This window comes from Trichosurus vulpecula, chromosome 3, assembly GCF_011100635.1.
Source record: "Trichosurus vulpecula isolate mTriVul1 chromosome 3, mTriVul1.pri, whole genome shotgun sequence".
NCBI lineage: Eukaryota > Metazoa > Chordata > Mammalia > Diprotodontia > Phalangeridae > Trichosurus > Trichosurus vulpecula.
Window position 1 is genome coordinate 49,761,232 of NC_050575.1, and position 15,686 is coordinate 49,776,917.

Here is a 15,686-nt window from a genome sequence, read left to right on the forward strand (position 1 = left end):
TAGACATATGGACAAATATTCACATATACATTGAGATGAAGAGAAGCCATATATCTACATTTCGATGGACAGAAATTGAACATGATCACCAAAAAAGAATTCTTTAATATGTAAAGAATGTTTACAAAGTTATTATCATCTAGGTGAGCTATAATTTATTTAACCTAATAGGTAATGAAGACAACATGAACAGAATCTGAAAATAAAAAGTTTATAAAAACTGACAGTAATGAATTATATCACTACGAACTGTAATTCTTTGTATAATCCTGTAAAGCTATAGTACAAGATACCTCCAACTCTGTAACTTCAATAATTTCTTTCCTTATAACGACAATTCACATATTACACTATTGTAAACATTGTTTGTTAGAAGGGATGCAATAATTGATTTAAACTCTGGGCGCCGCTGTTCACCAATCAGGAAGAGAAATGACTGGAAAGAGCTAGCCTGATTCTCCCAGGTCCTAGTGCACAAAGCTCAGGAAGAACAAACTCACACACACGCTCCAGGATACCGACAGACGCCGACCCTACCCCTGCTTGCTCTAGACTTATGCTCTGGACGCGAACCACCAGGAAAACAGAGGAGCCACGAGCTAACCACAAACAGCAAGGAGTATATTTCGAAGAGAAGTAATGGTCACTGGGCAAAAACATAGAAATGGCAGAAAGCGAATCCTGCTTTGTTCTCTCCTGGGGCTGCTGTGGGACACCGTGGCTGCCCAAATCCGCTACTCGATTCCCGAGGAGATGGAGAAGGGCTCTTTCGTGGGTAACATAGCCAAGGACCTGGGACTGGAACCGAGGGAATTATATGAGCGTGGGGCCCGCATTGTCTCCAGAGGTAAGAAGCAACATTTCTCTCTCAGCCTCAGAAGCGGCAGCTTAGTTACCGCCGACAGAATAGACAGGGAACAGCTCTGTGCACAGAGCGCCCAGTGCCTGCTGAATTTCAATGTTCTGGTTGAGGATAAATTGAAAATTTATTCGGTGGAAGTGGAAATAACCGATATTAATGATAACGCCCCTCGTTTTCGGGAAGAGGAGCTAGAACTAAAAATCAGTGAAACCACGGCTCCAGGAACCCAATTTATTCTAGAAAGTGCTTATGACCCGGATGTGGGAGTGAATTCTCTCCAGGGTTATAAGCTGAGGCCCAACGATCACTTCTCTCTGCTTGTGCAAAGTGGAGCTGATGGGATCAAGTACCCAGAGCTGGTACTGGAGAGATCCCTGGACCGGGAGGTGGAGCCTACCCTCCACATAGTCCTCTCAGCTTGGGATGGAGGAGAGCCAGTCCTCTCTGGAACTGTTCGAATCCGAATAACTCTCCTGGATGCAAATGACAATGCCCCAGTGTTTACTCAACCTGTGTATACCGTCAATGTTCCTGAGAGCGTGCCCCAGGGGACAGTGCTGCTCACAGTGAATGCCACTGATGCAGATGAAGGAAGCAACTCCCAAGTAAGATATTTTCTAGTGAAAATTCCCAGGGAAATCTCACAAATATTCCAAATGAATTCTGTGACTGGAGAATTATCAACCTTACAAAATCTAGATTATGAAGAGGCAGAATTCTACAAGATGGAAGCAGAGGCTCAGGATGGTCTTGGTTTCTGGGGCAGAGCTAAAATTCATGTCACAGTTCTAGACATGAATGACAATGCCCCAGAAGTGACTATCACCTCTGCCATCAACTCAGTCCCTGAAAATGCTCCCCCTGGAACTCTCATTGCTCTGTTCCATGTACATGATCGAGACTCTGGTGAATATGGTCGAGTCCTGTGTTCCATTCCAGGTGATCTGCCTTTTAAATTAGAAAAGAAGGTGGACAACTACCACTCACTGGTGACTGCCAGGGCTCTGGACAGAGAGGAGGTGCCTGAGTACAACATCACAGTGAGAGCAGAAGACTTTGGGAGCCCAGCTCTGTCTACAGACACTCACATCCTCTTGCATGTGGCAGACATCAATGACAACCCACCCACTTTCAGTCAGGCAACGTACTCTGCCTACATCCAGGAGAACAACCCCAGAGGAGCTTCCATCTACTCTTTGATTGCCCAGGACCCAGACAGTGAGCAGAATGCCTTAGTCACCTTTTCCATCATGGACAGCACCCTGCCCTTGGAGGTACCACCACTGTCCTCCATTGTCTCCATCAACTCAGAGACTGGTGACCTCTATGCTCTGTGCTCCTTTGACTATGAACAGTTCCAGGAATTTCAACTGACAGTGACAGCCAGGGACTCTGGGGACCCTCCTCTCAGCACCAATGTGTCTCTGACTCTGTTCATCTTGGATCAGAATGACAATGCCCCAGAAATCCTGTACCCAGCCTTCCCCACAGATGGCTCCAGTGGAGTGGAGCTGGCCCCACGCTCTGCAGAGCCAGGCTACCTGGTGACCAAAGTGGTGGCAGTAGATGCAGACTCTGGCCAGAATGCCTGGCTGTCCTACCACTTGCTCAAGGCCACAGAGCTCGGGCTCTTCTCCATGGGCCTACACTCAGGGGAGATCAGGACTGTGAGGACATTCCTGGACAAAGATGCCCTCAAGCAGAATCTCATCGTGGCAGTGACAGATAATGGAGAGCCCCCTCTCTCTGCCACTGTCAGTGTCACTGTGGCAGTGGCTGACAGCATCCCTGATATCCTCTCAGATCTCAACAGCCAGGCCTCCCCTCATCCCCAGGATGACTCCCTTCTCACACTTTACCTGGTCATCGCAGTGGCTGCAGTTTCTTCCTTGTTCTTTGCCTTCATTGTCCTTCTGCTGGCTCTCAGACTGAGAAGGTGGTGGATGCTGCAAGTTGTCCAATCTGCAGGTGACCGTGTTGGGGGAATTCCCTCCTCCCAGTTTTTAGGAATAGATGGAGTGAGAGCTTTCCTTCAGACCTATTCCCATGAGGTTTCTCTCACCACAGATTCTCGGATGAGTCAGCTGATCTTTCCTCAGCCCAACTATGCAAACACCTTGATAAGTCAGCAGAGCTGTGAGCAAGAAGAGCCTCCACTACCCACTCAGTCTTTATTTCAAGGAAAAGATGAACAAGCATTTTTCCAGGTAAACTTTATCCTGTAGAATAGAATTACAAATTCATTTTCAGTGACTCATGTTATTACTTTTCTGTCTCTGCTGTTCACTAGAGTAGTCCATTGCATTTTCTCATTATTCTCGATATGAATGTATGGTCTTAGAAAAATTTAACTTTGGCAAAATATTATTATCATCATACAATATAGAACTTAAAGATACCAAGGAGAACATTCAGACACCACCACAGATTTTAGGGAATGAAATCTAATACCCAGAAATGTCTAATCATTTACCCACAGTCATAGCAGTGACTAAGCTGAGTTAGCTCTGCTTTAAAAATTTCTCTACTGAGCTCAGACCCTTAAGCCTTTTGTGATTAAATTGTTAATAGATTATAGATTCAGATTGCCAAACTCCCTTGAAGTTTTACTTATCTGTGTATGTGTCCACACACAAACACACATGTATATGAGTGTGTGAATATATACATACATATGAAGCTGCTACTAAGATGTGTTTTCCAATCAAAACAGCCCAAACGTCTGTTGTAGTAGCTAAAATATAAAGACATAAAACTTTCATGTATTTAAAGTAGGTGAAATGAGTGGATTGTGTTATTGTTTTGCTTTTTTTGCTGGATTTTGAGGTTATAATATGCCTGTGTATGTTTGTTGGATGAGTGAGAGATGCAAGAAGTAGAGTTAAGCTCTTTTATTCTCGTTCATAATATTTTAATGTAATCTTTCCTGTTGTTGCTTTATAAATGTCTATGTTGGTAAATGTTGACTCATGGGATTTGCCTGGGTGAACCTCTGGTTTTTGCGTGCAACCCTAATTTAGTTTTAATTCACTTTTTTTGAAGGCTTTGTGTCTCCTTGAGCCCATGAATAGGTTTTTTGCAGAAGTGATTGGGAGAAATTTGGAGAAGTAATAATTCAAAACAATTCCATGCCTTATACTTTATCAAAGGACCATCACTGTAATACCTTGTGATGAGTTGTATTTCTATTTCTACCATTTGAGGGACAACCTAGGTAAATATGAAGAGATTCATTACATCATTGTCCTTAGGATATGAAACTTTGACCCCAGAAACTCTCAAAGATCATCAAATTAAAAGAAATATCAAATCCTTAGAATACTGAAGGACATTTCCATGTTCACTTGCTTACCTGTGATAGTCAATATTGTTTTTTATTTCTTTTTCATTTCTAAAACCAATAAATACATTTTGTGAACTTTGCACTGAAGAAGACAGGTTACTCTAAATCGTGGCACAATGACCTTCCTGCTCCATTTTGTTATAGTTTCCCTCTAAATATTGCTTAAACTGCAGTGCTGAAGTGCAGTAGAAGTGTCAGGGAATGACATCAGCAGCAGACTGGAGGTCTGGTGATTGGAGGATAACAACAACAACAGGCATTTATATAAGTGTGTGAAGGTTTGCAAAGTGCTTCATTACCATCATCTCATTTGAGACTCACAAACCCTTGGTTGTAGCCAACTCCTATTTATGACCTGTTTTCATCATTACATTTTCCACATTTCCGCATTAGGTTGTTTGGGAGAACGTTTAAGAAAGTAGCAACTAACTTCAGTGATGCTAACTATATTGAAACGCAAACTTGCAATCAGTTAATTTATTTAATCCCTGACTACACTTTAGAAAGTTATTGCCCAGTCCAAAAGTTAATAAGTTATTATCGAATACAAACTAGTACCATGTCACAATGAAGCTTAATACATAGATAATATATTCAGGTAGACATACAAATATGTATTGCTACACACATGGATGTTCACATATACACTGAAATGAAGGGAAGCCTTATATTTACTTTTCTATGGATGGAAAGGGAACATAATAAACAACAACAAGTCTTTATATTCTAAAGAACATTTACAAAGTTATTATCACCGAGATGAGTTACAATTTGTTTATTTATACTAATGAAGATAACAGTAACAGAACCCGACAATAAAAACTTCATAAAAACTGACAGTAAGGAATTATATCACTACCAACTGTAATTCTTTATATGATCCTACAAAGCTATGATACAAAATACCTCCAACTCTATAACTTTAATAGTTTCTTTCCTTATAACGACAATTCACATATTACACTATTGTAAACATTGTTTGTTAGAAGGGATGCAATAATTGATTTAAACTCTGGGCGCCGCTGTTCACCAATCAGGAAGAGAAATGACTGGAAAGAGCTAGCCTGATTCTCCCAGGTCCTAGTGCACAAAGCTCAGGAAGAACAAACTCACACACACGCTCCAGGATATCGACAGACGCCGACCCTACCCCTGCTTGCTCTAGACTTATGCTCTGGACGCGAACCACCAGGAAAACAGAGGAGCCACGAGCTAACCACAAACAGCAAGGAGTATATTTCGAAGAGAAGTAATGGTCACTGGGCAAAAACATAGAAATGGCAGAAAGCGAATCCTGCTTTGTTCTCTCCTGGGGCTGCTGTGGGACACCGTGGCTGCCCAAATCCGCTACTCGATTCCCGAGGAGATGGAGAAGGGCTCTTTCGTGGGTAACATAGCCAAGGACCTGGGACTGGAACCGAGGGAATTATATGAGCGTGGGGCCCGCATTGTCTCCAGAGGTAAGAAGCAGCATTTCTCTCTCAGCCTCAGAAGCGGCAGCTTAGTCACCGCCGACAGAATAGACAGGGAACAGCTCTGTGCACAGAGCGCCCAGTGCCTGCTGAATTTCAATGTTCTGGTTGAGGATAAATTGAAAATTTATTCGGTGGAAGTGGAAATAACCGATATTAATGATAACGCCCCTCGTTTTCGGGAAGAGGAGCTAGAACTAAAAATCAGTGAAACCACGGCTCCAGGAACCCAATTTATTCTAGAAAGTGCTTATGACCCGGATGTGGGAGTGAATTCTCTCCAGGGTTATAAGCTGAGCCCCAACAATCATTTCTCTCTGCTTGTGCAAAGTGGAGTTAATAGAATTAAGTACCCAGAGCTGGTACTGGAGAGATCCCTGGACCGGGAGGTGGAGCCTACCCTCCACATAGTCCTCTCAGCTTGGGATGGAGGAGAGCCAGTCCTCTCTGGAACTGTTCGAATCCGAGTAACTCTCCTGGATGCAAATGACAATGCCCCAGTGTTTACTCAACCTGTGTATACCGTCAATGTTCCTGAGAACGTGCCCCAGGGGACAGTGCTGCTCACAGTGAATGCCACTGATGCAGATGAAGGAAGCAACTCCCAAGTAAGATATTTTCTAGTGAAAATTCCCAGGGAAATCTCACAAATATTCCAAATGAATTCTGTGACTGGAGAATTATCAACCTTACAAAATCTAGATTATGAAGATGTAGAATTCCATGAAATGGATGTGGAAGCTCAGGACGGTCTTGGTTTCTGGGGCAGAGCTAAAATTCATGTCACAGTTCTAGACATGAATGACAATGCCCCAGAAGTGACTATCACCTCTGTCACCAATTCAATCCCTGAAAATGTGCTCCCTGGGGCTGTAATTGCTCTGCTCCATGTACATGATCGAGACTCTGGTGAATATGGTCGAGTCCTGTGTTCCATTCCAGGTGATCTGCCTTTTAAATTAGAAAAGAAGGTGGACAACTACCACTCACTGGTGACTGCCAGGGCTCTGGACAGAGAGGAGGTGCCTGAGTACAACATCACAGTGAGAGCAGAAGACTTTGGGAGCCCAGCTCTGTCTACAGACACTCACATCCTCTTGCGTGTGGCAGACATCAATGACAACCCACCCACTTTCAGTCAGGTAGCTTACTCTGCCTACATCCAGGAGAACAACCCCAGAGGAGCTTCCATCTACTCTTTGACTGCCCAGGACCCAGACAGTGAGCAGAATGCCTTAGTCACCTATTCCATCATGGACAGCACTCTACCCTCGGAGGCACCCCCACTATCATCCATTGTCTCCATCAACTCAGAGACTGGTGTTCTCTATGCTCTGTGCTCCTTCAACTATGAACAGTTCCAGGAATTTCAACTGACAGTGACAGCCAGGGACTCTGGGGACCCTCCTCTCAGCACCAACGTGTCCCTGACTCTGTTCATCCTGGATCAGAATGACAATGCCCCAGAAATCCTGTACCCAGCCTTCCCCACAGATGGCTCCAGTGGAGTGGAGCTGGCCCCACGCTCTGCAGAGCCAGGCTACCTGGTGACCAAGGTGGTGGCAGTGGATGCAGACTCTGGCCAGAATGCTTGGTTGTCCTACCGCCTGCTCAAGGCCACAGAGCTCGGGCTCTTCTCCGTGGGTCTGCACTCAGGGGAGATCAGGACTGTGAGGACATTCCTGGACAAAGATGCCCTCAAGCAGAATCTCATCGTGGCAGTGACAGATAATGGAGAGCCCCCTCTCTCTGCCACTGTCAGTGTCACTGTGGCAGTGGCTGACAGCATCCCCAAAATGCTCTCAAATCTCAACAGCCAGGTCTCCCCTGATCCCCAGGATGACTCCCTTCTCACATTTTACCTGGTCATTGCAGTGGCTGTGGTTTCCTGCTTGTTCTTTGCCTTCATTGTCCTTCTGCTGGCTCTCAGACTGAGAAGGTGGTGGATGCTGCAAGTTGTCCAGTCTGCAGGTGACCATGTTGGAGGAATCCCTTCCTCCCAGTTTTTAGGAATAGATGGAGTAAGAGCCTTCCTTCAGACTTATTCACATGAGGTTTCTCTCACTACGGATTCTCGAAAGAGTCAGTTGATCTTTCCTCAACCCAACTATGCAGACACTTTGATAAGCCAGCAGAGCTGTGAAAAAAAGTTACCTCTACTGACACCAGAAAATGTTGGTATAAATGAGGATCAATCGGCCTCTTTTCAGGTAGGTCCTTCTTAATAAGATCCCCTTTTTAATCTTTAGTTTTTATTTCATTTCTCTTTTACATATGAAACATTCATCCTTTGTTTTCTGTATATTAATTCTGTGTGCTATTTTACTTTCTTGGAATAATATAGGTTGAAATTATAGATACTGGATGTGAGATCTCCCTAGTGTATGGAATTCCCTAGCAAAGAAACTATCTTTTCCATTGAAAGTGGGGGCAAATTATCTGCTCTTCGTAGCCTTACAGCTATGAAGCTACACAAGCCTTACAGCCTTCAGAACTGAGAAGGCAATTGATTTGCCAAGAGTCACATAGTCCATAAGTCTGAGGTAACCCTTGAATACAGATATTCATGACTTCCAGGGTGTCTCTCTATCCAATAATGTCCTGCAATGATTCTCAAAGTTTAAGAAAATTATAACTTCCTGATGGCTTACAAGTGATCCCCATGTCTTTGCTTTGTCCAAACCATTCAGGGGCACCTGTGTTGTCTACTCTTCACCAGTTTTGGAGGTAGGGTGTGCGTGGGTGTACTAACACTAAAATTTGGTAATCATGTTATTCACTCTCCACAAAAGCTGTGTGAAAAGTTTGTAAATTAACACAATGCCTAAAAAATCTGATGTTAAATACTAGTAGAATTTGCGATATTGTAAACAGTAATTTTCCCTATTTCATTGTCAGCACCACTTTGGGTAATTTTTTTATATTTGTCATACAAAGTTCTGCAAGTTATCTAAAATTCAATTCTTAGTCTTTTTTAAAAATGCAGTATAAATCTATTGATTTGTAAGATAGGAACATGAACAGATCCTACAAAAATCCTTGAAAGTTTCCTTTCCATACTACTACTGATACAAAGTTAACATCATACAACCTTTTCCACTCTACTTCTACTTATTCAACTAAACTACTTAACTGGTTAAAATAGAAGCACTTTCAAACGTTGATTTTGGTAGATGGATTTTTGAAGCATATAATACATAATTTTCAACATTAGGTTTGCTGTTCAGGTGGAGAGGGAGGTGGTGGTGGTGGAAGAGGAGGTGAGGATGGGGGTGGAGGAGGAGGTGCAGTAATTTCCAAGAGTTTCTTATTGTCCTCTTCGTTGTGATGGTTTTGACAATGGGTTAAATACATAGTCAAATATGTAGTTTAATCAAACATGTGTTTTCTAGCAATACATAATGTAGTAAGTCTATATACATAGTTTACGCACATACTATATATAAATACTTACTTTATATATTATATATAGCCAAATATACAGGTCCTTAATCTCTACCGATGTAAGGAACAAATGACATCATCTATGTTAAGCACTTCGCAAAAGTCGAAAGTTCTATATGTTTCAGCTGTTATTATGCTTTTTTGTTTGTGTATTATTTTTTGTTTTCTATATTACTTTACTAACTGATGATGTCTCTTTAGTAGAATTATTGAGCATATATAGGGACACAAATCCTGCTTTAAGATTTACATCTTCTTTTTCCAAGTTTCAATTGTTAAGTCATTAATTTTTTGATGTACCTAGAATAAATGGATTTTAGTTTTCTTTATTAAACGAATCAACTTAAGGAAATCAATTAGATCCTGAAAAGGTTAAGGATTCTTTTTTCTTCCAGTACTCTTGAAAAAGAAAAAGTCAGACTTTGTTCCATTATTTCAGGTATAGTAGCCATGGCATTTGATACTGACTTTTTATAACGAATTGCATAGATGCTTTCCATACAATAGTCATCAGGGACACATATAATAGGCATCAAGTAAAATGATGTATTTTTAAGTGGCTCCTCCACTTCCTACCTCAAATTTGCTTGACTTATGTCAGAAAATACCAAATTTACTTTTTTTTTAATTTCCTAAGTGTTTTTTTTATCATTGGTTTTAATTATGTTTTAAAATATCATTGATAAATTTAGTAGGGCAATTATTTATTCTTATCTATAAGAATGTGGTTGAAATTCAGATACAGCATGTTCCTGTGAGAGGGAAATGGGGCAAAAGACATGTACATAAAAAGGGATGTAGGCTGGTCACCTAAAGAGAATAGGATAATGGGTCCAAGACTTTCACTGGTTCAAGTGTGATATTTAAAGTCATAAAGGATGATATAGAGTCCATTGGATAACTACTCTTGAGTGTATTTCTAGAAGAATATTGATGCAATAAAATGAAAAAACTGTGGCTAGATAGTCATCTACACTGTGGAACCAATGAGATCATGCATGTATCAGAGTATAAAGATGATGAATCTACTTTTCCAGATAGAAAATTATTAAGTAATTAGCATATTATCTAGAGTGTACTTTTGATAATAAAGGAAGCAAGTGAGTTAGCTGGTTGGCAGCATGAATAAAAACATACTGAACACACTGAAATGCAGCTGAATCAAACACACATAAGCTGGATGATAGAAATTTTGCAGAAACCCTGATCGGCACCTTAGGTACCTTTGCTGAACTGCCACTGAATTTAGATAAATTCTTAATAAGAAGAAAATTAGCCTTTCCTAGAATTTTTGAAGCAGTATAAAATGAAACTAGAATTACATCAACAATAACAATGTTGCATAGGTGAGTTGCCCTGCAATTTGCTCAAACTGTGTAAATTGTATAGTTAACATTTGTACATTTTAAATCCAGTGAAACTTTATTATTAGAAAGAATAGAAAACTAGACTGATCCAAGGATTTATGCTTGAGGTGGGTTGGGATGGAGGACCAGCAATATTTCATTCTTTATATTATATAAAGAATGCCGAGATACATGCAGTTCTCCATGTGAGCCTCTGGGTGCCGCTGTCTACTTATGGCGCGTCCGAACTAGGTTACTGCTCTCTTGAGAGGCTGCAGAATAATTTCAGCAGTCACAGCCAGCAAGCAAGCGAACCCGTACACATTCATTTCCAGAACGCTGATCCCCAAGTATTCATTGGAAACATTCATATTCACAAGAATCCAGGAACAGTAGGGTCTCTGGTGACCCGGGAGTGGTCTGAACACAGGTTTTCGGGATTTTAGAGTTTGAGAGATGGAACGGAGCGCGGAGCAGAAGGTCTGGGCCCGGAGGCCGCAGGTACTGTTTCTCTTCTTGGTATCTTTGTTCAACCTCGCGCTTTCTGAGCAGATCCGCTACTCCATTTCAGAGGAAATGCAGAAAGGGTCAGTAGTGGGGAACCTCGCCAAAGATCTGGGGCTTAGTATGAGAGACTTGCGGACTCGGAAACTGCGGGTTAGCTCAGAGAATGAATACTTTACTGTGAACGCAGAGAGTGGAGAATTACTGGTGAGAGGCAGAATAGACCGAGAGGAAATATGCGGGGGCCAGTCTGAGTGTGCTCTGGACTTCGAAACAGTCGCTGAAAATCCAATGAATATTTTCTTTGTAATTGTGATGATAGAGGATATTAACGACAATCCACCACAATTCCTTAAAAACTATATTTCCCTAGAAATCAGTGAACTAACACTTCCAGGAGTGAAATTTGCTCTCACATCGGCAAGAGATTCAGATGTAGGCATGAACTCCCTTAAAACATATCACATCAGTCCCGACCCCTATTTCTCACTATCAGTGAAGGAAAGACCAGATGGCAGTAAATACCCTCAATTGATTCTGGAAAAATCCCTGGACCGAGAAATTCAGAGTTCTCACCATTTGGTCCTGATGGCTGTAGACGGCGGGGAGCCAGCCCAAAGCGGCACAGCTCAGATCTGGATAAATGTTACTGACGCCAATGATAATGCCCCAGTCTTTAGCCAAGATGTCTATAGGGTCAGTCTTCGGGAGAACTTGCCACGGGGCTCCTCAGTGCTTCGTGTGACTGCCACTGACAAGGATGAGGGAACCAATGCAGAAATCACCTTCTCTTTCCTCAACGAGGACAATAGCAGGCGATTGTTCTACCTCCACCCCAACAGCGGGGAAATTAAAACTAAAGATATATTGGACTTTGAAGAAACAAATAGATATATGATGGATGTAGAAGCAAAGGACGGAGGAGGTCACACAGCACACTGTAACGTTCAAATTGAAATTCTCGATGAAAATGACAATGTCCCAGAGGTGACCTTCATCTCACTCTCTGATCAAATTCCAGAGGACTCTTTGCCTGGAACTGCTATTGCACTCATTAAAACACATGACCAAGATTCGAAGGCAAATGGTGAGGTCTCATGTCATATCCAAGAAAATTTTCCTTTCAAGTTAGAGTCCTCTTCCAGAAATTACTACAAGCTATTGACTGATGGGCCTCTGGACCGTGAGCAGACTCCGAAGTATAACATCACTGTGACAGCCATAGACAAAGGACACCCCCCTTTGTCCACCAGCAAAATCTTCACCTTACACATTGCAGACGTTAATGACAATTCCCCAGTATTCCTCCAACCTTCCTATGTCGCTTACATTTCTGAAAATAACCCTTCTGGTTCCTCCATAGCCAAGGTCTTTGCAGAGGACCCTGACCTTGAGCAGAACGGCCGCATGTTCTACTCCATCGTGAGCAGTGACCTGGCCCCATTCACTCTGTTCTCATATGTTTCTGTCAATGGACATAGTGGGGAGATCTTTGCACAGCGTTCCTTCGACTATGAGCAGATCCACACTTTCGAACTGATACTGCAGGCCCAAGACTCTGGGTCCCCTGCTCTGGCAGCTAACGTCAGCCTGCGACTGTTCATAGTGGATTGCAATGACAATGCCCCGAACATCCTATACCCGGCCCTGGCATCCGACAACTCAGCCCTTTTCGACATGGTCCCTAGACTGGCTGAGCCTGGCTACCTGGTCACCAAGGTGGTGGCAGTGGATGCTGACTCAGGACATAATGCTTGGCTGGCCTACCATGTGCTGCGGGCTACAGATCCAGGGCTCTTCAGTCTGGGGCTGCACACAGGTGAGGTAAGGACAACCAGGGCTTTGTCTGATAAAGATGCAACTCGGCACCGGCTTCTGGTCTCCGTGCAAGATGGTGGGCAGCCCCCGTTGTCAGCCACTGTGGCTTTGCACTTGGCCTTTTCAGACAGCCTACAGGAAGCACTACCCAAAATGAGGGAGGAGCGCTCAGATATCCTGAACCCCGAGTCTGAGCTACAGTTTTACCTAGTAATAGCTTTGTCCCTAATTTCTGTGTTGTTCCTCATGACAGTGACACTTACCATCACCCTGCATCTTCGGAGATCTTGCAATACTAACATGTTGAGCTGTGTCCATGTAAATGTTTGCTCTAAGGCTAAACCTGATTTCCCCCCAAACTACAGTGAAGGAACTTTACCATATTCTTACAATCTGTGTGTGGCCTCAGAAGAAGGGAAGATCGAATATAATTTTCTCAAATTTACCGGAGGAATGGTGCATCCCCAGGATCTCTTCTTTAATGACGACTCTGAGGTCGTAAATAACAGTAATGAAGAACTCAAGGTCACATCTGATTTGGTCACTTCTCACGTGAGTTTTTGCAATCCCTTTTTTTCTTTTGCCTTTTTGCTCAGCAACTCCATTGTGCATTAGTTCTTAAAAGTATCATGTTTCTCTGCATTTGGGGGTCTGTTTTCAATATTGGCTATCTCCTCTAATTTATCAGACAGAATTTTCTTGGTAAACAAATAATATTTATATTTGGAGCATCTTAATTCTGCCTGGTTATACCTTCTCAGTTTTGGGCAAAGTAAAGAGTTTCTTTGATATTCTGTGATCTGCACTTTTACATTTGACTATTCATATTTCCCATGAACTTAAGTTATTGGAATAGACAAATGAGAAAAATACACTTTCCAACCAAATAATTTCACGATTTAAATTAAGTAAAAGGATACTGACAATCATCAGCTAGCAAAATTTTTTTAAGTTTTAAAATTATCATACTCATCCTTTTAAAAATGCTCTTTGTTTGAAAGACTTAGTCCTAGTTTACAGAACAAGTCTATGAATCAAGGTATTCAGTAAATAGTGATCATTAATTTACTGAGGTAAATGTATAAAAGTGTACTTAACTATTTATGTTCTTGCCAAATTTTGTCTAAATTAAAGATAGTGATTAAAATGTTAATGAAATGTGCCCATATCTTAACTCAAAATCCCATACTCCAGGATTTCTGCATACTTGAATATATTTTCCCATACACATATTTTTTGGAGAGGGGGAAAGCAAGGTAACTGGAGTTAAGGGACTCGCCCAAAATCACAAAGCTAGTAAGTGTCAAGTGTCTAAAGTCGGATATGAACTCAAGTCCTCCTGACTCCAGGGCCGGTACTCTATTCACTATGCCACCTAGATCTGTGATGTATAAAAACCCTTGTCTCATGCATATACAGAGTCAGAGTGATCACTAATATAAATTATGCAAAGACTGACAGATTCAAGATTTTCCTTTTTTCAGTAGTTCACGATATTCCATTGATTCATAGAGAATTATTGCTGTTTGTTTCTACTGCAAGAGTTCAAAGTATCCCAACCCCATTCTAGCTTTGATACCTTACCTAGACTTGAACGTTTATGAATCAGTTAAAAGACTTTAGACAAAGTTTGAAAAATCCTTGAAAGCCATTGGATGAAATGAAATGACACGGGAAAGGAGTTCTATTCCAGTAGTCTGGGAAATTTGGTCAGTTCTCTAAGAATCATGTATAAATTGTGAAAGAATAGAGAAGGGAGATAAACTACATAAAATGAAGCAAGTGTGGCTTTCCAGCACATCCTTAAAAAGGAATAGTCTTGGAGGAGGATAGAAAGGTCTTAACTTTGACCTTGTCTAAGTCTACCTCCTCCCTTCTCCCCTATCTTCCTTGCCTGGAGGTCTTTGCACCTTCAAAGTGTGCAGTAAACAGCATGCCCAACCAGTTGATGCCAGTGTATGCAAAAGGAGCCAAGCAAATACTGGAATCATGGAATCCATTATAGAAAAAACCCAGCAAAGAAACTACACCATGTCTAAGGGGAAACTGTTGAGCATCATAGGAATGGCAGAAAAGGACTTGAGCCCACTTCCCCCTGGAATCTATATGTACTTGTAGGAGAGTATTTCACAGACTGGGGGAGGGGGCGATGTTTTTTACCAACCATTCATGCTTATGTATCACCTCAGTAAATGTCCCTTTCTGAAATCTACTTAGGGCTGGGTGACTAAATTCATTATCAACAGAAAAACTTGGGGGAAAGCATACTGGTGGGAACTTCAAGCAATAACATTAGAAAGTTACCCCCCTGTGCCTAGGGGCACCCTTAGAATCCTGATGGAGAGATGTAGCAAAGTTCTGGGATCCAACTCTTCGAAGGGGAGTGAGTAGGGATAAAGAGTCCCCCAGAGCTTACAAGGGATATAGTGTAGTCACTAATACACACACACACACACACACACACACACACACACACTTCATTAATGGATAACACAGAAAGGTAGATAACCATTAAGTAGTGTTTATTTTCATTCGTCGACCAACAACTCAGAATAATTCTCTTACTGAAAGTTAGAGGGCCAACAGTTTTAACAAGTCAGAGACACCAGTCTCTAGCTCACAAAAGCCTAAGTGGTCTGCTCTTAACTTGACCTAAATGTTTCTCGAGTTTGGTAGGAAGGAGAAAAAAATAATTAATTTTATATCTTGGGAATTACTAGAAGTTTAATATCGGAACTGGATATCTACAATGGCAAAATAAAATAGAGTAAAGAAATGGAAAGGGAGCATGAATACTTTTCACACCACTATTTTGAAAAATCCTCATTAAAAATAAATTATGTATTTTGAATATAATAAAATGACATAAAATATGATAAAAATTTATGAGGAATCCC

General features: G+C 41.7%; 3 protein-coding genes across 3 annotated transcripts in view; all 3 read left to right on the plus strand.

The window, feature by feature from the left end:
• The first annotated feature begins 565 nt into the window (after positions 1-565).
• Positions 566-3,087, plus strand: LOC118842057 (protocadherin gamma-A2-like). The gene has a single exon (XM_036749725.1). It carries the CDS (start codon positions 640-642, stop codon positions 3,085-3,087), a length of 2,448 nt encoding a protein of 815 aa, XP_036605620.1. The 5' UTR covers positions 566-639.
• Positions 3,088-5,344: 2,257 nt separating this feature from the next.
• The window catches only part of LOC118842908 (protocadherin gamma-C5-like), a 169,134-nt gene continuing 158,792 nt past the window's right edge, over positions 5,345-15,686 (plus strand). The window contains exon 1 of the mRNA XM_036750238.1: positions 5,345-7,887. Coding sequence (XP_036606133.1) covers positions 5,458-7,887 — 2,430 coding nt within the window. The 5' untranslated portion in view covers positions 5,345-5,457. The remainder of the gene's footprint in view (positions 7,888-15,686) is intronic.
• Positions 10,924-13,404, plus strand: LOC118841153 (protocadherin gamma-B1-like). Its single transcript, XM_036748549.1, has one exon. It carries the CDS (start codon positions 10,924-10,926, stop codon positions 13,402-13,404), a length of 2,481 nt encoding a protein of 826 aa, XP_036604444.1.